Source organism: Ambystoma mexicanum, chromosome 7q (genome assembly GCF_040938575.1).
Source record: "Ambystoma mexicanum isolate Mex_15411 chromosome 7q, UKY_AmexF1_1, whole genome shotgun sequence".
NCBI classification, from domain to species: Eukaryota; Metazoa; Chordata; class Amphibia; order Caudata; family Ambystomatidae; genus Ambystoma; species Ambystoma mexicanum.
In genome coordinates this window covers 492,970,193-492,997,878 of record NC_090941.1, presented here as the reverse complement: position 1 = coordinate 492,997,878, position 27,686 = coordinate 492,970,193, and the positions used below count along the sequence as shown (strand labels likewise).

Sequence of the window (27,686 nt, the reverse complement as noted above, 5' to 3'; positions counted from 1 at the left end):
AAGGTGCCATCGGACTTCCACCTCAACGAACCCTTGGTGTTGCCTGTTTTCTTCCCGTCGCCTTCGTCGCCGGCTGAAAGGACTTTGCACTCGCTGGATGTGGCTAGAGCGCTGAAGTTCTACGTGGACCGCACGAAGTGTTTTCAGAAGACGTCACAACTCTTTGTGAACTTTGGACCTGCCAATCAGGAGAAGGCTCCCTCGAAGGCTTCCATTTCCAGATGGCTCTCCGGCTGTATCATGTACTGTCATCGGTTGGCAAACCGACCGCTGCCTGGCCGTCCGAGAGCCCATTCCACCAGAGCGATCGCAGCTACCACGGCGTTCCTATCTGGTGTGCCCTTGCTGGACATCTGCAGGGCTGCTACGTGGAGGTCGACGCACACCTTCACGAAATTCTACTGCATCGATCGGGATTCCAGGGAGGAGTCCAGGGTCGGCCAAGCAGTGCTGCGCAACCTGTTCGCCTAAGGTGAGCCTGGTGAGGAGGTAAGAATTGCTTAATGTTGAGTTTGATGTAATGCTTAATGTTGAGCCTTTGCCACCTCCCGTGGTTGTGCATGTGTGTACTGCTATGTATTCTTTATTCATGAGCATGTGAATCCATGCCAGACCCCATGCGGGAGAAGGAACAAGTTACTTACCTGTAACTGTTGTTCTCCAGCATGGGTCTGGCATGGATTCACATGCGAACCCTCCCGCCTACCCCTCTGCGGCTCTTCACTTGGTCATACTGCCACTTCACGTGCTACCAAATCTGAGGATGGCTGCCAGAGGCGGGGCTTAGGTAGAGGGCAGTCATTGGCTGTGGTCAGTATGATGCAGAGATCAGTGATTGGTTACTACTACGAAAGACAGATCAGAAACGAAACTGACACTGATTTTTTCTTTACCGAGGATTCCCAGCCTGACGATGGGGAATATTCATGAGCATGTGAATCCATGCCAGACCCATGCTGGAGAACAACAGTTACAGGTAAGTAACTTGTTCCTACTTCAGCATTAGTAACACAGGTGATAACCGAGCAGAATGGCACTTCAACAATATATAAAGGGGAAGGAAAGGTGGTTATAAGAGTTTAGGTGCACCAACACATTTCTTTAGGAAAAGCAATCTAAAGAAGGCAGTTGTAACTGAAATACCCAGAGTCAATAGGCCTGTGCCAGAGTCAATGGTACATGGCAATGTGCCCAGGTTCAAACGGTTCTACTAGCTGCAGTCAAGTCTTTGTTTAACGATTTGAAAAGGTGGTTGCAGAAGGTAAAAAGACAATGTTAGATGATAGGGGCGGCCAACCCAGTAGCTAAGTAAAGGATTTAAAACACCTTTAGCAGTACCCAGCGAACGGGAGGCCTGGCGGAACAATGTACCTTAAAAGTAGAAGAGGCTTCTGCGGTGGCGGTAGTTCCTGGCAGTTCCTGCAGTTCGGGAGATCCAGCAGAGGAAGAGAGGCTCTCATCGTGGAGGAATGTTCGAGTTACTGCACTGCCCAGGGATGAAGCCAGCTGCGGTGATGCCAAAACGGAATAAAAGGTACTCTCCTTTAAATCGCGGTCGTGGTGGACGGGTGCCTGGCTATCCGGTCTCCTAGTGCTTGGTACTGGCGATTCGATCAAGGCAGGTTCTGGAAGGCGATTGGGAAACTGGTTGGCCCCACCAGATCAAGGGAAGAAGACTCTTGCAGGTGAAGATCTTCTCGGGTCGTTGGAGAAAAGTGGTCAGGATCTGCAGCAGGGCTTCACTGGTGGCTCAGTCGTTGCAGATGTTTTCAGCTTCTCTCCTCTTCAGGTTTCTTAAGTCCAGTGGCGATGTCTTGTCCTCCAGTCCTCAGAGCCCTGCTTTTATGCAGAAAACCCCCCATTCATACAGCCTAGCTGTCACTCACACAGCCAGGTGGTTATCCTGGTGGGATAACCCCTCAGCCTATCAGGGCAGAGTGCGACTTGGGTTGCTTAGGCAACCCTGTCCAGGGTGCCTATTCCCTCTCCCACACATCCCATCTACCCCAGACTCACTGGCGCCGAAAGGAGGGCTTCTGTGCAGAAGCACGCCAAAAGGATGAACAAAGGATCCCTGACCTCAGTTAGGATTACAGAGGAAGACACGAGAAAGAAATATTATCAAGGATATGGCAATAAAACTCCACCGGAGTAAAGTTAGTATTAATATTACTTGGCGATATGATAGAGGCTATCATAAAAAGTGGTAGCCTCAAACAGTGGGAAAATCCCATAGGAAAATATTTGCGGTCGAATATTAACGGTAGTAACCACTGCTACCAGCCAGAAACTTTGGAGAGAGGGACTGGACAGTACCCTCTTGAAAATGAACACCAGGGAAAAACTATTAACCCTTCCCATTACCTCCATAGTAAGATAGGTTGTACTGGTATTGTTCATATCTATTGACTAGCAAAGTCAATGGTAACTTTGCATGCCCTGGGAGACAGTAGTCAGTCCCAGGGTATGGAGTCTGTTTGGGAGTCACTGTGACCCCCCTGTGTTACTGCACTGAGGGTGCTGTGTAACACACATATAAAAAGATACCTATGGAGTGAGAAAAACTCCATAGCCCATAAGCACAAAAATAGCCTCAAACACACATCACACATATGCCTAAGAGTGGGAAAAAGAGTCTCACTCTTAACAGGAGAAAAAAATAAACCCTTCAAATCCAGCAAAGCTGCTGGGTGACTCTATAGGTAAGGGAAATTAGCCTTTTAAGAGAATTCTCCCTTGCACACTTTGCTCAATTTCATGTTTTCGTTCAGTTCAGTAAACGTTACCGCCCTCGCAGCCCGCTTGGATCGCCTCGGTCTCCAAGTGCCTTTCCGTGACACTCACCGATCTCCGGCGTTGCTTGTCAGTGGCTCTTGTTGCTTCTGCCTTCTTCGGTGTTCAATGAGCCAACTTCTACAAGTCCTTCTCGCTTACCGGGACTTGCCTTGCATACGCTTAGTGGTCTGCCACCTCTGGACGGACGTGGGCGGTGTTCTTCTTTCTCATATATTTCCACAGCTCCGGCTGCTGTTCTTTCGTCACATAGGCTCCCTCCCTGGGCTGTTGGCCAGCGTCCTGGCTCCTCCACAGTTCCCACCACAGCTGCCTCCTACGAAAACGGGTCCCCTGCTGGTCCTCTCCCAACAGGCCTCCTTATTTCTTCTCTCTACAGTGTTCTCTGGTTCTTCTTTTTATACACCTGCAACCTCCTAACAGGTTGCAGGTGTAAATCCCTAACTAGGTCTGCCTGACCAAAATAAAAGAGACATGCCCGACTCTCACTATACTTTGCAGGCATCTTCCTTGTCCCAGTACCAGAGTGGTAAAATGATAGTGTAGTGTTCATTGCTCTTAGTCTCCTCTTCTTTGTCCCAGTACTTTCAAAGGTTGAATGGGGAAAATTGAGAGAAGAGGTCTTGCAATAACCCATAAAGGTTGGGGGAGGGTTAGGTTGGTTATGAATAGGGAAACGGGGATACCATATTTCGCCTTTGGGCCGTCTCTTCTCTCTCACCCTCCTTCTGTGTCTGCAGGACTTATAATTCTTCCTGATGTTAGCTTGGCCATAGGAAAAGGGGTCACAACATCCTATAAATAAATGCTTCTGGGATTATGGATTCCTCATGAAATGGGAAGGGGGAATACTGTCTCCCCCAGGGACGTAACCCCCAAGGTCCCTCCAACCAGGTGATCCTCCCTCGCTTCTCCACTGCAGGGTCGGTATCCAAAAGCAATGGCCTTTCCCTGGCCACCTGGGAAGGGTATCCAAGGGGAGTAGATTTGAGGACGCCCTCAGGTTTCTCACAGTACACACACACATACATTGTGGATTTGTCTAGGGTTGGACAAGCGGTCCTTCAAAGGATACCTGCCTAATGTGAGAAATCTTCCTCCTTCCTGTTTACACGTATGTACATGTTCATGCATTGTTTCCTGCTTTCTAATCTAGCCAAACGGGTATGCAGTGATGTTATCGAATGGAAAACAAAAATGCATTTTTAAACTAACGCTAAACCCCTATTAAAAAAAATTACGAATTATAGAAAACTATATATATATATATAATTAGGAATGGGAATAGTAGTTTGATGGGTGGAGGAAAAGTAATACAAAATAAAAAAAGGCGGATTTGGGGGGGGGGAGAACACCAAAAACATTGACAATAAAATTGTTATTTTAATGTTTTTTCTTCGTTCAAAATTCATTCTTTGTTTTATTGTTCGATAAAATTACGTGACCAGCCAAACAGCATGTGAATCTATGAAAGATGCAATGCTGGAGAAGGAATACATAACTTACCTGTAACTCCTATTCTCCAACATTGGTTTGTTTCATAGTTTCACATATGGCTCTGCACTAATCCGTGTTCTATACAGATATGAAGCTGAAGGGTGAATAACCCAAAACTACACTAAGAAAACACTAAAGTGAGTGCATTGTCTTGTATTTCTGTGAACCGGCTTCATGTTACCGAGCATTCCCAGCCTGACGGCAGGGAATATTCAAACAGCATGTGAATCTATGAAAGATACCAATGCTGGAGAAAAGGAGTTACAGCTAAGTAAAGTATTTCTTCTATTGCCATGGGATTGTAAAATACTTTTAGGCTTATGGGCAAGCTCAGCATGGTCACTGAGCAACTACATTTCTCACACAGATTTCATGAATGAATGTATAAAAGCTGCCATCTGGTCAACTCCTCAAAGTTCCATAAAGCATTACAATGTGGTATCAGGATTGAAGACCAGTTTGGAAAGAAGTCTCTTTCACTAGGATCACATTGGTGCATCTTCACTTGTGATTCTTGGTTTGATTTCTGTAGTACATATTAAAAAAAGGGCAAATCACCTGCATTATTTCTTCATTGTGAGTTATTTGTTGCACATGGTCCCTAGTAGACTTTTCCAAATTGGCAGAAAAGCCTGGAGTAAGCTATTGAGCATAAAACAGTTCAGGTTGAATTAGGCACATGAATCTGTAGGGTCACTATGGGGCCCACAGAATTCACCTGTTGGCATCCATTTCACATTTTACTGGTCTTCCACACTTAACAGTATAGTTATTCAACATGTATGATTTATCTGCAACAGAGTTTAATGTTACAGAGCTTGTAGGATAAGACATTTTAAGACTACCATGTCCTTCACTTGCTAGTAATTTCAAAGGCAATACTGAACAAGCATATCTGTTATGCAGTTTCCCTAATGCTTGGCCTTGTTTTTCGTGTCAACGTTTCTATTGTTCAAATCCTTTCATGGGAAGTGGTTAGTTTTCAGCTGCCTGGTGCAAGACCAGTAGAGGCACTAGTGGTGCTTTTCTGGCAGTAAAATAATAATCCTAAAAATGTCCGTTTTGTAATGATCGTGTGGCGCTAAAAGAGCTATTTTTAGCTAAATTTACATATGCATAGGCTCCATCCCTTTACCAGCTACCTACCAGCATGATAAACGAGACACAAACAGTAAGAAATAAAGTGTCATGGAGCAAGATTGTTCAATGGGGGTCTTAGTTGCTGGGGAAGACTATTTACATACGCATCTTGAGATAAATGTAATTTCCTCACTTTCACAAAGCATAAGGCTTAAAGTTCTCCTACAGGTATGGAAAAAAGGTGAGTGGTTCCTCTGAATTCCAGAATCTATTCTTTTATTCAGATATTTCTCCAGCATTGGATCTTTCATGGATTCACATGCTTAGAATATTCCCCGTCGTCAGACTGGGACCCCTCGGTACACATATGTAGCCTTTTCCTATAGGAAAACTTTCAACACTTTTGTGTCCTATCTATGTCCTTTTAGGACCCGCCTACGCATGCTCCGTAGGCCGTCCCAGTATAAGAGGCCCGCCTCTGCGGTTCCCCTTCAGATTTCAACCGTCTCCAAAGTAGTGGGATCTCCTCGCGTTGTCTTACTATTTTGTACAAGGTTGCATTACTGGAATTTGAGTACAGAAAATGTCCTCCGTGTCAGGAAAAGCGCTGTTCCGCCCATGCGCGACGTGCGGCTTGAAAAAAGTTTACGAGGGGGACGGACATATGGATTGTATATATTGCCTCCACCCTCATCATTCGGCGGATAACTGCGACATATGCAAAGGGTTTTCTCAAAAAACCCTCAAAGACCGCAGTCGACGACTGGTGGCATGGCTGAATGAGGGAGCAGGGGCATACCCCCCTTCGGAGGTAGGCTCCACATCACGCCGCGCTACCTCGTCGGAACCACCGGCGAAGACATCTCGACCGACGGAAAAAGAGTCGTCTGGAAGTCACTCAACTAGAGACTCCTCGTCAAAGAAATCATCTTCATCAAAGGAAAGGAAATCCTCCTCGGGCGATCATCATAGATCGACCACGAGTCGAGAGTCGAGTAAAAGCAAGCCAAGTGTGGAAAAGGCGGGACTGCCAAAACCACCTGCTAAGTCACCGTCGTCGACGGCGGCCCAGTCATCGGCCTCCACCCTGCCACTTACGCAGATGGCATCCACCATCCCGACGACGACGTCGACGACGGCCTCGTCGACGGGGGTTCTACAGAAGGGCTGGAGGCCTGAAGTTTTTGATCCGACCCCCCCCCGGATACTTTACTACAAAAACAGGCTGTGTTGCTGTCCTCGGAGGACGAGAATGAGAGAATAGCTGGCCCAGCAGAACTAGGGCTACGAGTGGCTGACAAGTCGTCGACGAGGGGATCCGTTATACCGGTATCTGCCCCTCTTCTCAATCCTCAATCTGTTTTGTCGTTGGAAATTCTGTCCAAGCTTCAATCGTTGTTACAGTCGTTGGACCAGAGACTACCTCAGGCAAACCTGCCACAGTCACCCGTCGACGAGCAGGGCCCGTCCTGTCAACCGACGCACCTACGCACGCCAATCTCAGCACTGGCACAAGAGGAAGGTGAGCTGCCAGATTCGGAGTCTGACAGGGGAGCCATGTCGGATATCTCATCATCCCGCTCCAGGGATCCAACCTGGGAGTCAGAGGTGGAGTTGGAAACCCCTAGAAGCCCAGCTCACCCGTCCCCTCCGGACAACATTGCGTCATTCCATTCTATGATGGAGAAGGCATGCAAAGAATTTGGTTTGTCCCAGGAAGAACAGAAAAAGGACTGTTTTTTGTTCGACCACATGGGTAAGAGAAGGAGGTCTGTGTTCTCAATACCAATACTAGACCATGTATGGAAGGAGGGGTTGCAGACAATGCGTCACCTGTTTTCAGAGCCGGCAGTGAAAGGACGCCTGGAAAAAAAGTTTAAGGCTCCAGAGTCTACCCCCAAGTGTTTATCCTCCCAACCAACGCCAGACTTGGTGGTGTCGGCGGCAGCGGCGAGGAAGGCGAAGGCCCAGCACAAGTGCACGACTCCTCCTGAGAACGAAGCGAGACGCCAAGATGCCTTTGGCAAAAAAGTGTATCCGTGGGAGCGACCACAGTAAAGGCTGCAAACTCTCTGGCAATTGTTGCCAGATACGATAGGGAGATGTGGCACAGGCTAGCTCTGTTGCTTGATCATCTTCCGGAAGAGCATAGGAAGGCAGCGATGTTACTCGTCCGAGAAGGTGAGGAAGCCTCAAATCACGCAATAAACATCGCGGTGGACCTCGCTGAGTCAGGCTTCAAGCAAGTAAATAATGGGGTTGTATTACGTCGACAGTCATGGCTTAAGTGTACCTACTTCAGGCCAGAAGTACAATACAAAGTTTTAGGTGGACGAAGCCCTAAAGGGAATGAAAGAGGACTCGGACACGGCACGTTCATTGGGTGCCCTCCGGAGTGGCAGAAACTACAAGTCTTTTCGTCCCTTTAGAGGGGCTTCAGGTAATTCAAGATTCTCTGCATCTGGAGACAGATCCTTTGGCAGATCAGCTTACCCCTCCCAGGGATACAGACGTGCCTCCCAAACGGCAAACCGTCGCCGGAACTTCCAGACTTCCAGAAAAAGACCATCATATCCGTCGTCGTCGAGAGACAAGCAAAATAAAGATCAGCAGTGACATACAACACACGCTTCTGGGGGGAAGAGTTTCAGCATATGTCGACGAATGGGAACGAATAACGACGGATCAATGGGTGCTGGATACTATAAGAAACTGACACTCTCTACAATTCAAACACAGCCCTCCGCAAATTCCACCTGCGTTCACCGCTCATTCCCATCTGAAGATACTGCAACAAGAGGTAACACTCATGTTAGCAAAGGGCGTGATAGAATTAGTTCCAACATCACAGAGAGGTCAAGGAGTCTACTCAAGATATTTCGTTGTAAAAAAGCCGAACGGCAAATGGCGTCCCATTTTAGACTTAAGCGATCTCAACAAATCTTTGAAGAGCCTAAAATTCAAGATGCTCACTCTGCAGGAAGTGATCCGCGCCGTTCAAGAGGGGGATTTTCTAGCGTCCCTGGATTTACAGGACGCGTATTTCCATATTCCAATGTGTCGCAAACACAGGAAATTCCTAAGATTTGTAATAGGGCGGACTCACTACCAATTCACGGTTCTTCCTTTTGGGCTCAAGACCTCCCCCAGAACGTTCACGAAATGCCTGGCTCCAGTAGCGGCCTGGCTAAGGAAGCAAGGCCACCATGTATACCCATACCTCGACGACTGGCTGGTAAGGGGATCCTCCCCAGCATCGACCAACACAAGTTTACAAGCCACCATGCAGCTTCTACTACAGCTGGGATTCGCCATAAACTTCGAAAAATCCTCTCTGCAGCCATCGAGATCGCTGGTATTCCTGGGGGCACAGTTCGAGACCCAGTTAGGGCTAGTGAAACCTTCTCTCGACAGAACCTCAAGACTCAATCAACAAGCATGCCGACTACGGCGAAACACCAATATCTCAGTGAGAAAATATGTTTCGGTCCTAGGGGCCATGGCATCCTGCATCCATCTGGTGGAAAACTGTCGCCTATTCATGAGGCCAGTCCAGGAATTCCTCGCGGACCGATGGACGCAGGCTCAAGGATCGTGGTCAGACAAGATAACCATCGACGACGACAAGCTGCTTCGGACCCTTCATTGGTGGCAGAATTTCCACAATCTGAACAATGGCGTACCCCTACAGGAGCCGGAATTTCAGCAAACCATAGTCACGGATGCGTCCCTAACCGGATGGGGAGCTCACATGGGTGCTCTCCAAACGCAGGGTCGCTGGTCTCCAACGGAGTCACTCCTACATATAAACGTGTTAGAACTCAGAGCAGTACGATGGGCCTTGAAGGCACTCCTACCACACATCAAGGGCTTGCGAGTACGAATACTGACCGACAATACAACGGCCATGTTTTATCTGAGGAAACAAGGAGGGACGTGATCAAGAACTCTTTCCATAGAAGCCCCGAAAACATGGCATTGGGCATTAAAGCGCGAAATTTCCATCTTGACTCATCACCTTCCAGGAGTGAGGAACTCCCAAGCAGACTCCCTCAGCAGAAGCATGGCCCAAATACAAGAGTGGGAAATGGACACAGTTCACCTGATGAAAGTGTTCCAGAAATGGGGTCACCCCCCTCTGGACGCCTTCGCGACCAAAGACAACAAGAAATGCGAGCAATTCGCAAGCAGATGGCCTCAAGAGGGTTCCATGGGGGAGGCATTCTCCTTCCCATGGACGGACATGTTCCTTTATGCTTTTCCCCCGTTCCCCCTCATACGGAGGACAATTCAGTGGATACGCAGATACAATTGCCGGGTAATTCTAGTGGCACCATACTGGCCGAGGCAACCGTGGTTCTCCGACCTGATTCACCTGTCGCTGGAACATCCCATAGCGTTTCCGAGAGTCCCGAACCTACTATCCCAGGACAAAGGCACGGTGTGGCATCACGACCCGGACAGTCTCAACCTTACAGCCTGGCTCCTGACTTTTCGGAGTTCGGTGCTTTAAACGTTGCGGAGGATTGTCAAAAAATTCTGTAGGTGGCTCGAGCCCCTTCTACAAATAAATCTTACTCCTATAAGTGGCGGAGGTTCTGTGAATGGTGTCAAGGACAACAAGGCCTACAACCGTTGTTGGTGACGCCGGAACAAGTTCTACCTTACCTGCTCCTCTTGGCGGAGAGGGGGTTATCCTTCACATCGATAAAGGTGCACCTGGCGGCCATCTCAAGGTTCACGAGGAAGAGGCAGTCGTCTCCTCTATTTAGCGACAGACTTGTGAAACACTTCATGGGGGGTTTATTTCGAATTTTTCCCCGGTAAAACGTTTCCCCCCAACTTGGAGTCTCAACACAGTGTTGGCAGGCTTAATGAAACCGCCTTTTGAGCCTATGGCCACGTCCGACATAAAATTCATATCGTGGAAGTTGGCATTCTTGATTGCTATCACATCAGCTAGGAGAATCTCGGAATCGCAAGCGCTGGTCGTAGACCCGCCATACCTAAGATTCTTTAAGGACAAAGTGGTCCTGGCAACTAATCCTACGTTCGTCCCAAAAGTTCCGACAGTGTATCACAAACATTCGTCCATTGTTCTCCCTACTTTCTTCGTGACACCATCATCGACAGCAGAAAAAGCTCTCCATACCCTGGACGTTAAGAGGGCTCTGAAATTTTACCTACATCGTACACAGGAACTCAGGTCTACTCGACAACTGTTCATCGCATATGGTCCGTCGACGAGAGGAAAAGCAATCTCTAAACAGGGATTGGCTCGATGGGTCTCATCGACGATTGCGTTTTGTCACTCCAAGGCCGGAAGGCCACTGCAAGGACATCCTAGAGCCCATTCTACAAGATCAATGTCCTCCTCAGCAGCTTTATGGGCAGGAATTCCGCTGATGGACATATGCCAGGCTGCGGCATGGTCAGTGCCCCACACGTTTACCCGCCACTACTGCCTTGCCAGGCAGCATGCGGACGAGGTGCAGATGGGAAGAGCTGTCCTGTGCCATCTGTTTCAGTAAGGTAAGCTCAACGCTGTGGAGAATCTGTTTTCTACCTTTTGATGACAGTATACTTTATGTGGGTAAGGTTATATGAGTTAACTTATTCCTACTGTACATATGCATTGTGTAGTATGGTGAGGGTATATTACATTACATTCTCACCGCCGTCTCAAGTGTTACTGCTATACAATCTATTCTAAGCATGTGAATCCATGAAAGATCCAATGCTGGAGAAGGGAATAGTTTCTTACCTGTAACTCCATTTCTCCAGCATTGGTATCTTTCATGGATTCACATGCGCCCGCCAAACCTCCCCGGAATGCACTGTATTTGATTGATAAGTTTATCCCTTCCTACTTTGGAGGGGCCGAAATCTGAAGGGGAACCGCGGAGGCGGGCCTCTTATACTGGGACGGCCTACGGAGCATGCGTAGGCGGGTCCTAAAAGTACGTAGATAGGACACAAAAGTGTCGAAGGTTTTCCTATAGGAAAAGGCTACATATGTGTACCGAGGGGTCCCAGTCTGACGACGGGGAATATTCTAAGCATGTGAATCCATGAAAGATACCAATGCTGGAGAAATGGAGTTACCGGTAAGAAACTATTCCCTTGTACATATCAGAAAACATACCAACACACTTTGTGTTCCATCAGAACATTTTCAAGGCCCCTGGCTCCATTGCTCACATTGATATGAGCTATCTCTGAAGATTCTAAATTACAAACAGACACATACTGAGAGGTTCACAGTTACATTACAGTTGCAGTATGTGGATCAGAAGTGAGAACAAAAAGTTGGACAGTCTAAGATCATCAAAAGTGTTGGTATTGGCCAAACAATACAGTATATCCCCTCTTATAGACAGATCAATTGTTCTGAATACAAAAACCAAAGCTCTGTTTTATAGGTTCTACGTTATTTCGGCACAGTATTTTTCATTGCAGGTTTTTTCATCGCTGTTTTTTTTTCGAAAAACTCATCTTTTTTTTTTGTGGAGGGTTAACCCTAAGCCCCCCTTTTTAAAAAAAAAAAGTTTTATTCCCTTACACCCACAACCATATATTTGATTTTTTAACCCCCCCCAAAAATAAAAACGATGAGTTTTTTTAAAAAATAAAAACGGCGATGAAAAAACACGCGATGAAAAATACTGCAGTGAAATGCGTGTATACCGTTTTATAAACCCAGGGTGCCAACGGCCCCCATCAGGATATTGTCCAACAAAGTCACTCGGTGTTAGGGAGTGAAGCTGTTGCTAGGCACTTCTTTTGTCATGGTGGGATCTTGTCCCCCAAGACCTGGTTGTAGTTCAGCATCTATGTGTTGGTCCGCTCACCTCCTTGAGACTGTAAATGGCTCCCGGTGGACCTTGAACCCCCTGTCCTCAAGGGTCTGGAATGGCAGCTGCTGCTCTAGATCTCCACTGGGCTTTGCTGTCCCATCTGGGTCAACCCAGGTAGGGATTCTGCCCCCACTACTTGCTTTGGTACAGGAAGATTTAGATCTTCCTGTACCCGAGTACCAATGGTAGGGCCTTGAGGAAGAGCTGATAGCCTGGTCGTTGCCACTCTAGTCTGGACCCCTTCCTAATTGTTTGGCATTGCTAATAAAGCAGGTATAGCAGACTGGGTTGCTCATTAACCTTAAGGGGTCATAGCACCCTTTACCTGCTTCAGCATCCTACCTTGCACTCTTTTCTAGCTGCTGTTCCCAGGTCCTCAATAGGCATCTTGCCTTATTTTGTACTTTCTGTGCGGATAATGGACCCCTGCGATTCCCTGGATCTGACCACCTTCAGAGGCTTTGATCTCATGTCCCGCTCCTAGGTATTACTGCTCAGCTCTTGTCCTCTCCCTCCTCCTGTTCTTGTTCTTCCACCAGCTCATGCTTTGGCCTTTAATTGTTCTCTGCCTCCTGCTCTTGTTCCCCCTTCTCCTTCCCCAGCCTCTCCCTTTCTCGCCTCCTATAATACTTGCTCTCTCCTCATGCATCCTCTCTCCAGCTCCCATCCATCTTAGAAACAGTACATCTCAGAAATGCTATTATTAAGTTGAGGCCACAGGGTAGGTAAGTCAATGGGTTCTTTATTCTCCAGGCATACACACCTCGGCTGTCCCAAGAGTTCTCTTAAACGACCACCTCGGATCACAACCTACGTTCCAATTCTGATTTAGCGACATCAAAACAGCTGTCTTCTCTCCCTCCAAGTTAGTGGAATTCTGCCCCCTCTTCTGTTGTTGGTGATAAGTTGATTTGGAAGATAGTTATGTTATTGGCTGGCTCATTGCTTTCTGGGTCTCGCCGCTGGTGCTGATTGGCCCTGGCCCATGTGGCCACCTTCTCCCCTTGTTGGTAAACTCTTCCCCATCGTAACACCTGGCAAAGGCAGTTTTCTAATGGGTTAGTTGGTCTTCCTCAAGTCTGCTCTGTTAGGGTACAGCGGGATTGTCATAGCTGTTTCTTGACCCAGTGTTCTGCCTACAAAGATCATGGGTAACTGGCCTCTCTTAAGCTTGCACTCTGTCTGGCAGGTTCAGACAACTGTCTCTACCCTCTCTAATTGTGTTCCTTTAACTGAATGCTCGAGACTCTTTTTGCATGTCCAACGCAGACACCTGATTTTAGTTCTTGGCTGCAGGTTTAACTTTGTAGTGCAGTCTGTAATCAATGTTGAGCTCTATGCCTGGAGTGGAGTGTGTGTCTCGCTTGGGCTCCCGCACGCTTAACAACTTGCAGACCTCCTATATGCTACGTGGCTTATGTTTCCAGCTCTCCTCAGTTGACTTTTAAAGGTTATTTGAGCTTCATATCCCAGCTATAGATTCCGCATCGGCTATCTGGTAGAAGACATGTACTCCAGATCACCTTTCCCAGCCTTGTGAGGATTGGTATATGATATGATATGGCATTTGTAACGCTCCTATACACAAGTGTTTCAAGGCGCGACAAGGCAGGGAGGGGGGAACAAGGGGAAGACGGACAACAATCCTACTAGGCCAGATGACATTCAGACCGCGCAAGTGCAGGGGTAGGGGAAGGGAAAAATGCAAGGGGAGGGGGAGGGTGGGGGGGAGTGCAGTACAAAGTAAGTAGAATAAAATAAATAAATAGGGCAAGCTGGTGGCAAGTGCAAGGTAAGTGCAGCAAGTGCTGGGAAGGGGGGGGCTGTGGGGATACAGAGACAGTCCCGCAGTGCAGGGGTTGCCAGGGAGGCAGTGCAAGTGGAGAGTGGCTGGGCCCCGGACCGAGGTCGGTGAGAGTGGCCCAGTTGCAGATTCAGTGCAGTTCCAATGAAGAATTTAGCAGGGGAGAGGGAGAGAGAAAGCAGAAGCAAAGAGGAAGGTTTTGAGGTGCTTCCGGAACCGGAGATGGTTCTCCTCAAGTTTCAGGGAGGCAGGAAGGCTGTTCCAGAGGGAGGCCCCTGCCGCGGAGAGAGATCTACCCCCAGCTCGTTGCTTCGAGAAGCGGCTGACCCTGAGGGAGTTGGAGACGGATGAGCGAAGGGCTCGGGAAGGAAGATATTTAGGAAGAGAAGATTGGGTAGAGCTTTGGGGCACCCCCTGTTACCGGCTGCAGGGGTTGCATCAGCAAGCGGGTGGCTCCCACTGGCTCTAAGGATTCCCCTGCCTTTTTTGGTTGATGTGACACTTTGTCAAAGAGCCTACTTATGAATCAAAGAAAGCTTCATTGGATTTGCAGGACGATGTTTTCTTTAGAATCTGATGACTGGTTTTAGGTTGCTTGTGACAATTCTGCTTTTGAGGGCCCTGGCTTCTTGACTTTTTAAGCTACCTAAACAGGTTTTTACTTCCCTAACTTGTTACATTTATACACATAATCTACAGTGGAGACGCTTATGCACTACTGGAAGTGCGGAGATGCACCTTATCTTTTTGATTTATGGGTTTATGTGAATCTTTATTTGTTTCTTGTACATACTGTTTAAGATTCCTTGCCGTTCAGGCACTTGAAAGTATTATTACAAGATGTGCATTTGTCTGTCTTTGCAGGATTAAGAAATATGGCTATAATCCTAGAAGTTTAAGGCATCCAATGATTAAAAGACCAAAAACGAAAACTGCTATTCTTCAAAATCGCCGAAAACAGCTAAAGGTAGGAAAAACTAGAAAGGTAGGAAACATCGTTTTGGGGGGGTCTCCTAGTCCATTTTATCTGGAGTCTCAACTATATCAGGTTTTCAGAGTAGCCACTGACTGTGCAAATAGCTCCCATTTACATTCTCAATATTCAAATGTATTCTCTGTGAATAGCCTGACAGCGTGAAATTGGTTTGGTTCTGGAACAAACTTTGATAACTGTAAACTAGACTTAATACATCTACTGTCATGTTTTTGTTGCTTTATGCCCCTGTCTTTAATATCATTGCTGCCAGTACTTCACAATACTATTTATTTTTAAAATCTGCGTTATTTTGAAAGAATTGTAGATGAATTCAGACATATGCTGTATTGTGTTTTCACAAACAACATAAACAATTGACATCAGCAAACTTGTACAGGAGGATAAAGAAAAGAAGTCCACTTTTATTAGGTAATAGATGGCAGTGACCTTGCAAAATTTTCCAGGGATACTTGCAAGCATACATTTGCATTGTCCGTGCCATAAAACATGATACTGCCTTGGGGATGAGAGGACCAGTTGCTCTGTTATTTTGACACATGATTGTTTTTATATGATTTTTATTTGACCAAGTCTTTGTTTCCTTTCTGTATGAATTATGTCAGTGACTTTGCTGTCAAAAGTGGTCTTCCAGAGTGGTCTAATTTCCTAGGGGTATGCCTATTATGGATCCCCATGACCACTTTGGGCCTTCCTATAAATGTGGTGGTGCAGTAAAGAAGTGGTGGTAATTCTTTTACCACCCCTTTCTTTGGTCGCTACTGATTTTCTGCCACTTACACCACAGCACAGATTTATACGTTTGATCTGGAAATGTTGGATTTTTCTGCAGCAAGATGCTGGAGGCAACTCCTCGACTTCAACAACAAAAATCAACAGATTTACCATGGAGGAACGAGGGCTTGCAGTAAATCCGCAGAATTCCTCATGCACTTTAATTGACTCAGTAATCCCACTGCGAAATCGGGGGAACAAGTGGCGGTTACAGTGAAAGAGTTTGGCTGTAAATCTGTGGCAACACTGCAAAATTACTACCAAACTTGTAATGTAAAGCCCAAACCAAATTCTGTGATACCCCAGGGTTCTATAAATGTCATAAATCAATAAATTAAATAAATGAATAACATGAGGCCTTTTTGTGGTAACTTGTTAAAAATGGCAGGAACTTGTGTAAGTCATATGGCTTCTTAAAACCTCTGACCCAGTAGTTGATTTTGTAAATGTTAGTGTTCTTAAAATATCAGGCAATATGGGCCTAGAGATAAGGCGATTGTCGTTGGTCTCCTATTATGAAATTATTGGATCTACATGATTTATACGCAGCTGATTTTCCCGCGCCAGAAATGTTCACATGGGAAATGCACAAATACAAAATGTTCATACATTTCCCATGCGAACATGCAGGGGTGTCCCCCACAACCCTTGCTCACTATACTGTGTAGTATAGTGAGCGTAATGTTGCAGGGGACACCCCCGAGCCCCCGTTTAAATTTTTTTTTTTGTTCTGTCGGGAGAGCTGCAGGGGTCTCCCCCGCAATCGCTGCTCACAGTAGTGAGTGGAGTATTGCGTGAGACGCCCCCCCTTAGCCTTTTTTTAAAAAAAATATATATATTTTTCAGACCAACCTCACCAAAACACCTTAACACATGCCATGAAAAGTTTGAACTTTTGGTAGTTAGACCTTTTCGTGGCGTGTGTTAAAGGTCTTTTGGTGGGGTTGGTCATTTTTCGTCCTATTCCAAATTATACATTGACCTTTGTATTGAAGCAATTATCACAACCTCCTTCTACCCCAGTAGTTCTTGAACCCTTCCACAATAGGTCTATGGTTACCTCTCTTCGCTAGAAGTCACAATTCAGCCAATCATATGAAGTTTTTTAGTTTTGGACCAATCCTTGCACAGAACTCACAGTGCTGGATGTCAGACATACGTGTGCAGATGCAATACTGAGGGTCAGTCGTAACTTATTTGAACTCGTCTTCCCTCTCTTTTTCAAACCTTTGCCTCTGGGCTCTGTGAGTGGTCAGAAATGTGAGGCAGACACAAAGTTGTAATATTTTCAAATTAGATATTTATTTATAAATAGAAAGGGGGGTTTGGGATGAAGACCTATCTGCCCCCATCCTCACGGGTGTGTCCATGTCTATGGAACTAAAACTAAAGTAATCTGACATTGTGTCCAAAATATAACCGACCCTCGCACTAAACATGCACAATCAAAAGGTGCGAGGTAAATGTCTCTATTTTCATTTCAACAACAAATGTATAATTCCAACAAAACAATCCTTGTATCCAAGGGTTGGTTCCCTTCCCCTGAATTGTTTCAGGAAAACTATTGAAAATGTTCTGTTCCAACAATGTTATGTTAATGTTAATGAAAATGTCTTTCACATAATACTTTACTCAGAATAGCGAAACAAAATGTTTCCTTAGGATGGAAAAGCAAATGCCTTTTCCACAACACTGTCATAATTTAGCAAAAAGGGAGTCGTTTACACTTCACAGGATGGCAAAATGTTTAATTTCAACAAATGCTTGAAATGTCAAAGTTTCTCTTATACACAACTGCTCCAAATTGATTTTCTGGTATACTCTTCTGTCAGGAATTTCTCCACTGAATCTTTAGATGGTGAACACATCTGGGGCAATTAGACTTCAACCTGCTGCGCTAGTCACTGCTTTGTTAGAAAGATTAAATGCAATTTTGAGGTATCTGCTGCAAGTGATCGTGCAGAGAAGGACCCAATGCTCGAGGGACTCTGCTTTCATCACATTGGCAGTTGGATCATCAAATGGCCAATACCAAAGATCGTCGTTTGTTGGACTGATGAAAGTGTATCATGGCCTCTAACACAGATCATGAGTTTTCTGTCTTTTTATAAACCATAATCTGGTTGTTCGAATATTGTATAACTGAAAGGTTAGTGTATGGCAAATGGCTCATATTAATGTTCATGTAACTCTTCTTAATGTACTTATGATCCTGAACACAGAGGCTATTATGATGTTCTGATTGATTCACCTCCTGCTTCTGCTTGTACTGGCCTAAGAATATCTAAGTTGAGGTTCTTAAAACATGAGCCTAAATTTAGTCAATATTCATGGAGTTATCACACATATGTAGAGGATTGCTCAAGAAGATCAATTATTTTATTGGGAGCATCTGAGTCAATGCTTGGGAGCCCTATCTGAGGCCCAGCGCCCTCCAGGGATATCTGACTCACCCTTTGGTGTTTATCTGTCGCTACAAATTGGCATTAACGTGCACCTTTCATGACTTTCTTTCAGAAACACTGGTTCAGTTGCACCGGGGAGTTCCTATCTATGGGCTGAAATTGACTTGGGTCATCTGTCCTTGAATTTAACACTTCTAAATGAGTCTTTGCATGTTCCATATACTGATTCACTTCCAGCTAATTATTCGTATCTCTTGTTTTTTGATTATGGACAGGGTATAAATACCCAAAATTGGGCCAGTTGATCCATTAGCCTAGCATCCCAATTGATACACGTTGCATGTACCAGTGTGGGTAATGTTATTTAATTCTGCGCAGTTCCACCAACAGGAGCGAGTACATTAGAAGAGTGGTTCGTGCTAACTCATTCGGGCACTTTACATGGTCCTTGGTGTCCTCTTCAACATGAGCGCTAAGTGCGGGTATTTAAATCAAATTAAGATGGCTAATAATAGCAGTTTACACACAACACGCTAATGGAAACGGTCACGTATTGTCAGTATCCTGACATGGAATGTTGTCTTTTTCGATTGGAGTGGGCTTTTTTCCAACATGGCGGCTGTCCTGATGATGACATACAGTGAAGTTTGCAGGTCGAACTGAGACGCAGCAAGGCAGACTTATATTGGTAAGTGCTGGCCAGGCTTGAGTATTTTCATGTTGTTAGCCTTGCAGGGCTGGTGTTCCAATGTGGCACCAACTTACTCAATAATATTTGCACATGCATTTTTGTGTTGCAGTCTTCATAGAATTTCTTACTGCATTGACACGATCATAAGAGGTTGCTACAGGTACGCTGTCGCTGTAATCTTGTCACGCTTACCTCTGGTGCCCTGCAGGAGTGCCTGGTCCGGTCTGTTCCAGAACGTTGCCCCTCCTTCACTGGATGCCTTCGCCCTGACGATTGCCCCAGACCCTCCTTCCCCCCATGGCCGACTGGGGATTAACCTCCAGAGGACCGTGAGGTGGGAGGGACTTGGGTGGTTTTGGGACTTCTGGAAAGTGACGTTCTGGGGGTTGGATTGACCTAAAAGTAAGTACAAGGTAAGTGCTGGCCCTTCTCTGTTCCTTCCCACCCCTACTTCCAACACTTCAAGCACTAAGGTTGGCTGGCTGGCGCATAGCAAGCGCTGCTCACCGTATTGATTGTGATGAACGTTGTGGTCTTCGGGTACGTATCCGACTCCAGTTACTTCACTAAAGATGCGTGGTCCAGACCGGCTGCAACACACAGGATACAAAAGGTAAACAGGTAAGTCTCGGTTTCCAACTTTTCGAGGTGAAACTTCTTTCTGTGCTGTTGTTGGGTAGTCCTACATTAAAGTGTTTTTGTCTTTTCCTCTCGGGAGCAGAACGACTGACTGCCGACACAGGAGTGGAGAGCCGCGGGCGTGGAGCCAGTCACAGTGCAGGTTAGTAAGCTATGTACCAGGGTCGGGAAAGGATCGTAAATGGAATGTGAATTCTCACGCAGTCTCTTTAATTCCAGGTCCTTGGAAGCAGCGGGCACAGCAGAATTCGGACGGAATCCAGTGAAAGCAAAGCTGAGGCGGTGAAGAGCCAATGTCCTGGATGAGCAACAGTACTTGCTGGACTCCATGTGAGGTTCGGGGATGACAGAAGCAGCGAATACGAAGGCACACGGATCCTTGCTTCAGGTGAGTGCCCAATGCATCCCACTCACATGGAAGTCCTTTGAACGCCAAGAGAACAGGAGCGGTAAGCGAGACACTGCCCTTGCTGAGAGCAGAAGAAATGCTAAGCACCCAGTGCGGTCCGGGGCGTGGTTTTATATCTTTGGGCCACACCCTGTCAGCACTAGACTGCCAAGGGCGTGTACTTCTTCGCACGTGCCCAGCGCCTCTTTGCACATGCACGGCATGTTCCTGGGTTCCACACTGGTCTCTCCCTTGACGAGCACCTTGGTGCGGGTTGAGGCCTTGCTCCCTCCTGCACGCTTGCAGCAGCCAGCTACCAAACCTGTCCACCACCTCCCTACGCTATCATGAGGGGAAACGCCCCTTGCCCTGACCGCCCAGCGCCCATGGTGGAATTGTGACAGCACTCTTCTCCAAAGCCACCCCCCCTTCTCCCCCCCAAGGAGAGCCACCCCGGGTCTTGGTTTGTTGGGATAGTAGCAGTGAAATCGGGTCACTAACCGCGGGGCATAAATGTGTTCTACTGGCTCCCAAGACCTGTCCAGGGTGCTGTATCCCTTCCAATCAACTAGATAATATAAACGTTGCCTGCTAATTTTGGAATCTAGGATGCCTTTTACTTCTTATTCTCTTTCCCCCGCTACGACTTCTATTGGAGGAGGGTTAACCAAGGAATTTTGTGTGCCTGGGTGTACTGGTTTAAGCAGTAATATGTGGAAGACTGGGTGAATTTTCATGGCGGGAGGAGCCCAAGTTTGAGCGCAACAGGATTAATGATGGCCCTTTTCTGGGCAGGGGCTGATGAACTTCGGGTGGAACCGTTTCGGGCCCTTTAGCCAAATATGCTTGGTTGAGAGCCAGACTTTGTCGCCCACTTGGTACTCTGGTGCTTCTTTTTGTCGTTTGTCAGCAAAGGTTTTTTGGGTATTTTTTGTTTCTCGTGGAACTATGGATACTGTTGTTGTAGGCATACTCTGCTGCTCAAAGAAGGTCTACCCAACATTCGTCCTGAGTGAACATGCACCGCAAATACTGTTCCTGGGTCTGGTTAGTTCTCTCGGTCTGACCCTCCGTTTGCGGGCGATGGCTGGTGGATAGCCGGATGTCAATTTGGGCTTTGTCACAGCAATGCTTCCAGAATTTAGATACAAATCGACTTCCTCGATCCGAAATGATGACTGAGGGGAATCCATGCACCCGCACGATGTTGGTTCAGAAAGTGTGCGCGAGGGTTCCTGCGTTTGGTAGACCCTTTAGGGCGACAAAGTGCGCCATTTTGGTTATACGGTCCACGACCACCATGATGGTATTGTACCCGTTACACAGAGGGAACTCCTTGATGAAGTCCAGGGAGATGGTGTGCCATGGGACTGGTGGTATAGGCAAGGGGTGGAGTAACTCTGATGGCTTAGTTTTAAGCGTCTTGCTGCGGGCACACACATCACAGGTTTTGATATAGTGAGTCACATCCTTTTTCCATGTAGGCCACCAATAATGTTGTTGAATCTTCCCTAGGGTTTTGGTATTCCTGGGTGACCCGCTGTCAGTGCGTCGTGGTAGTTACTTAGAATTTCCCCTTGCATTTCTGGTTCTGGGACATACAGCCGCCCTTGGTAGTACAGGAGCCCCCCTTGGACGGTTCTTTGCGGATCTTGGATGACCCATTCTTGCAACTTCTCCGGTGTTAACGATTGCTTGATGTCGCTATGTAACTGGTCTAACAGAGGCAGCGTAGGACTGTCAGACCCAGCAATTTACTCCCTGGGATGGTGGACACAGGTTTTGGGATCGCATAGGCATCTCTTCCTTCTAGACTCCATCCAATGCGCAATAGTGCATCCGCCTTCCCATTCCTGATTCCCTGGCGGAACGTGATGACAAATTCGTATTCCGAAAAGAATTGAGCCCACCGGAGTTGGTGTGAAGATTGAGCTTGCGCCGTTCGCAGATACTGTAAATTTTGATGGTCGGTATAAACCATGATGGTATGTCGCGCGCCTAGCAGATGGTGACACCACTCTTTGAACGCCGCTTTGATGGCTAGCAGTTCCTTGTCGGTTATAGAGTAATTCAGCTCCACCAGTCTAATTTCTTTTTGACCAAAACGCCACACGGTGCAGGTGGGTGGTCATCAGGTCCCTCTGAGATAATACTGCTGCCATCGCGACGCTAGAGGCATCCGTCTCAACCACGAATGGCAGCTCTCGGTTTGGGTGTCTCAAGATGGGCGCTATCATGAATTGCGTCTTGAGTTGTTTAAAGGCTTGCTCCGCTGCTGGATACCATTTAAAGGTCTTGTGCTTCCAGAGCAACAAGGTGATGGGATGTGCGATATCCGAGAAACCTGGTATGAATCGCCTGTAGAAGTTAGCGAAGCCTAAGAAGCTTTGGACAGTCCTGATCGAGGCGGGCGAGGGCCAATTCAAAATCGCCTCCACTTTCCTGTTATCCATTTGGATACCTTACAGGGCTAAGATGAAGCTGAGGAATTCCACTGTGGTCACGTGGGAAAAACATTTCTCCAGTTTCATGTACAAGTGGTACTGGCAGAGCTTTTGCAGGATGGATCTAACGTGATGTACATGTTCTTCTTCGGTGGCCGAATAGATTAATATATTGTCGATATATACCATGGCGCAGACATCAAAATAGCTCTCTTAGGACATCGGTCATGAAGCACTGGAACGCAGACGGCGCATTGCATAGGCCAAAGGGCACTACAGTATATTCGAACAGCCCATACTTCGTCCGAAAGGCCGTCTTCCATTCGTCCCTCTCTTTTATGTGGACTAAGTGGTATGCTCCACGCAGGTCAAATTTAGTGTATATTTTTGCGTCCTTAACTTGGTCTAACAGAGTGGGAATTAAAGGCAGGGGTATCTGTTTTTTTACAGTGATTTTATTGAGCCCTTGGTAATCGATGCACGTCTTGAGGTCCCCTTCTTTCTTCGGTATGAAAAACAGAGCTGATGAGGTCAGAGACTTGGATGGTCGGATAAACCCGTTGGCTAGGTATTGATCGAGATACTCTCGCATGTGCTGGTTCTCCTTCTCAGTAAGCGCATAAATGTGACTGCACGGCAGTTGGGATCCGGGTATCAAGTCAATTTGGCAATCGTATGGTCTATGCGGGGAAAGGATGTTAGCTGATTCTTTCTGAAACACGACCTTGAATTCTTGGTATCTGGGGGCAATTGCCCAGCTGCACTGGATAACGCCGCAGCCCCCAGCTTTAACGCTGTATGGACTGGCGGTAGGTATGGGTAACAGGTGCGCATACATTCGGGCGGGAAGATCACTGCATGTGTTTTCCAGTTGATAATAGGATTATTGCATTCTAGCCACGGCATGCTGAGTATGAGTTGGAACTGCGGGGCATTAATCAGATCAAGAGTCATACGCTCTCGGTGGCCGTTTTTGCACAATAGTTCCACTTCTTTTGTGCACTGTGTTACGGGCCTTGATGACAATGGGGAAACATCCACTGAGACAATGTTGTCTACCTTACTCCTTTGCTGCCCCAGTATTCCGATTGTCCAAGCTACTCCGATATCTGTATAGTTGCTGATGGCGCCACAATCTATATAGGCCTCCAAAGCGTACATCCAGTGAGGTTGCCCTGGTCTGATCAGGATAACGGGCAAGGTAAGATGTGAGACTATGGTTGCCTTTGCTCTCCTCGACAAGCCGATCCCTACTCTTGTCGAGTCCAGGAGTTTTCCGACGGTGGCACAGGATTCTCTACACAGGTCACTGCCTCCCCGGCGGCACCCAGGATTTGTTTGTTCGGTTTGCTAGAGCAGTCTTTCAGGAAGTGGCCTGCTTTGCCACAATAGCGACACAACTGTTATTGGTGACACCCCTCTCTTTCCTCATTGGAGAGCGGCCCCCCTCACACTTCCCAGCTGCATGGTTTCCCGGGACATTTTCTTGGGGGCAAGCTTGTACTTCAGGTGGGCTCACATACACGGGCCAGGCCTCCGCCCTTGTTCGGTCCGCCTTTCTCGCCTGCAAGCAATGGTTCAACTGTAACACCAAGTATATATATTCTGTGCAGCGCTCAGGTGGATTGACTACTTGTGCTAAAAGATCTTTCAACTCTCCTCGGAGGCCTCGATAAAAGAGGGTGGTTCCTTTTTCCTCTGGCCAACTCGTTTCAGCCACGAGCCGATTGAATGCTGTGACGTATACCAATAGGTCTTGTGACCCCTGCCATGAGGCCAACAGTTCTCCGTCCAAGCCTGCCCCATGATTTTTGCAGGCAAACAGCTTGGCCAGTTCCCGCTGAAATTCGCCGAAATTATGTAAGATGAGGTCATCTCAGTTCACTAGCGGCACAGACCAGTTGGCCGTGTGACCGCCCAGGTAAGACAAGACAAAGGCCACTTTAGTTTGGTCCGTGGGAAATGCCCCTGGCCGACAAAAGTAGTGCAACCTATACTGATTCATTAAAAAGGCGTACCGCTCGGTAGGGGCGAGAGGGACAACAGGGGGGGTTGTGACCTGGATATGAGGTGGCCCCACTGCTACTCTATCGGTGGGATCCGGCAAGGAAACTGGTCAGCCTGAGCGACCAATAAACGCTTGGCCAAATCTTCGGTTCTCTCTCTATTAACTACAACCTTCTTCCTTGTTAGGCAGAAACCTGTGCAGTTCCCACTGGGACCACTGCAAAAGATTTAAGACTACAGGTGGTTGGCAGTAAACCCAATTGGTAGCAGTCTGTACCACCCAGATTTACCTGGTAGCTGTGTCTGAGCAGTCAGACTTCTCTCAAGAAGAGTTGGGCAGTATACAGAGTATTCACAATAGGTCAAAAGAACACAGTAGAACAAGCAAACACTGACCAGAGCTTGGTGTAAAAGAGATATAATTATTTATTTAAAAGCACATCTAATAAACACACTGGCACTAAGTTTTAAGCAGTTCAGAAACACGGTCACTAAAAGATATACACTCCCTTCAACGATTAATAGACAACTCTTAGTTAAAGCAACACTTATTTTCAGACAGCGGTGAGCGCTTAACACAGATCACCCTCTATTCAATCAGTAAAAAAGGGAGAGAAACGCAGAGCAAAGATAGAAACAGATCCCAACACTTTCAGCAGAACAGTATAGGAGGCAAAGGCAGGTTAAAACCGTAGAGTCAAAGTTCAAAAGGCCGGAGCCACTTTAAGAGGCTCCGGTCGAAATGTGTCCAAGGTCACACGGTTGAAGTGCACAAAGAAGGTTCTAAAAGAGTTGGACCAAAGAAAGGGACCAGTTAGATGGTCAAGGCGGCCAGCCCAGTCCAGAAGGTTAAGGGATTATTATTAACTTGTAGCAATCTTTAGAAAGGGAGGCCTGGCGGACACGGTACCTTAAAGTGGTGAGAAGGCTCCAGCGGGGGCAGTTGTTCCTGGCAGCGGATGCAAGTCGGTGCTTCGTCCGGGGGAAGAGAGGATCTCGTCGTGGAGGAAAACAGGAGTCCGTTGCACTGCCAGAGAAGAAACCAGCCGCGGAGTTCTCAATTAAAAGGAGCAGTCCTTTTATTCGCGGTAGAGGGGTACATGGCTATCCGGCTGCCGGGGTGCTTGGCACGGGCAATTCGACCACTGGACGTCCTGGGATGCGAAGAAGAAAGCAAACTGGTTGTGCCCACCAGTCAAGGGAAGAAGACTCTCCAGCAGGGAGATCTCCTCTGTCGTTGGGAAGTGGTGTCAATTCAGCAGGGGTCCACCGGTGGTGTCGTCGTAGCAGGTCGACTCAGCTTCTCCCTCTTCGAATTTTCAGGTCCTGTGGCGACTTCTGAATTTCCAGTCCCCAAAGCCCTGCTTTTATGCAAGAAACCCCCATTCATTCAGCCTAGCTGTCAATCAAACATGCTAAGTGTTGAGCGGGGTGGCTCACCACTTGGGCCAATCGCACAAGAGTGCGACCTGAGTTGGCAAGGCAACCTGGTCCAAGGTGCCTAAAGCCCCTCCCACACCCCCTGTGGTACCCAGACAGAGTGGCACCACTTTGGAGGGCTTCTGTGCAGAAGCCCGCCAAAAGTGGAACAAAGGGCTCGACCTTTGGATTGGAGTTACAGAGGCGAACACAAACGCCATTTTAAAACCGAGTTTTGGCAGAAAATACCAACCGGTGAATTAATATTAAATAAATAAACTGGCGGTATGTTAGAGGCTATGTTAAAAAGTATTAGCCTCGAACAATGGGAAAAGCCCATAAAGATATATTCGCGGTTGAATATAAAAAGTAGTATCCACTGCCACCAGCCAAAACTCGACGAGGGGGGACGGGACAGTGCCCCCTCGAACAACAGACCCAGGGGCAATCGAATTGCCCCTACCAGTACGCCCACAATATGATGGTTTGTACTGGTTCTGTTAGTAATTTGGGATTAGTAAAGCCAATGGTGACATTACATGCTCTGGGAGACAGTAGTCAGTCCCAGGGTATGGACTCTATGGTGGGGGGGTCACTCTGACACCCCTGTGTTACTGCACGGAGGGTGCTGTGTATCACACATAGTAAAAACAGATGAGAACCTATGGAGTAAAAGACCCCATAGCCCATAAAACACATTAACATTCAAAGGAACACCACAAATCATGTCCAAGAGTGGGAGAAAAAGAGTCTCACTCTTGGCAGGAGAAAAAAACAAACTCCAGAAATCCAGCAAAGCTGCTGGGGGACTCACTAGGTTAGGAAATTCAGCCTAAACAGAGAATTCTCCCTAACATTCCTGATTGCATTTGTCTCTCAGTGGGCCGCATGCACCTCTGCCTGCAATTCCCCCAAAAGGGCTGACAACTGGTCCACCCCTGATTCCATGCTACTCGGGCAGGGCTTGTAATGTGGGGTTAGTGTTTTGTCACACTTACCTCTGGTGCCCTGCAGGAGTGCCTGGTCCAGAGCGTTGCCCCCTTCACTGGATGCCTTCGCCCTGATGATTGCCCCAGACACTCCTTCCTCCAGTGGCCGACTGGGGATTAACCTCCACGGGACCGTGAGGTTGGGAGGGACGTGGGTGATTTTGGGACTTCTGGAAAGTGGCGTTCTGGGAGTCAGGATGACCTAAAAGTAAGTACAAGGTAAGTGCTGGCCCTTCTCTGCTCCTTCACCACCCCTACTTCCAACCCTTCTACCGCTTAGGTTAGCTGGCTGGCACGTAGCGAGCGCTGCTCACCATATTGATTGTGATGAAGGTTGTGGTCTTCAGTGGTCTTTGGGTATGTATCCGACTCCAGTTACTTCACTGAAGATGCGTGGTCCAGACCGGCTGCGACATACAGGCTACAACAGGTAAGTTTCGGTTTCCAGCTTGTCGAGGTGAAATTTCTTTCTGTACTGTAGCTGGGTAGTCTTCTAATAAAGTATTTTTATCTTTTCCTCTCAGGAGCAGAACAACTGAATGCCGACACAGGAGTGGAGAGCCGCGGGCGTGGAGCCAGTCACGGAGTGCAGGTTAGTAAGCTATGTACCAGGTTCGAGACAGGATCATAAATGGAATGTGAACTCTCACGCAGTCTCTTTAATTCCAGGTCCTTGGAAGCAGCAGGCACAGCAGAATACGGACGAAATCCAGTGAAAGCAAAGCTGAGGCGGTGAACAGCCAAGGTCCAGGATGAGCAACAGTACTTGCTGGACTCCAGGTGAGGTTCGGGGATGACAGAAGCAGCGACTACGAAGGCACGCGGATCCTTGCTTCAGGTGAGTGCCCAATACGTCCCACTCACACGAAGAGAACAGGAGCGGTAAGTGAGACACTGCTCTTGCT

At 47.3% G+C, this 27,686-nt stretch overlaps 1 protein-coding gene across 14 annotated transcripts in view; it reads left to right on the top strand.

The window, feature by feature from the left end:
• Positions 1-27,686, top strand: part of SETDB2 (SET domain bifurcated histone lysine methyltransferase 2) — a 1,645,210-nt gene that overhangs the window by 1,087,870 nt on the left and 529,654 nt on the right. For all 14 annotated transcript variants that reach the window (XM_069639329.1, XM_069639325.1, XM_069639326.1 and 11 more), the window contains one exon: positions 14,896-14,998. In XM_069639329.1, coding sequence (XP_069495430.1) covers positions 14,896-14,998 — 103 coding nt within the window. The remainder of the gene's footprint in view (positions 1-14,895; positions 14,999-27,686) is intronic.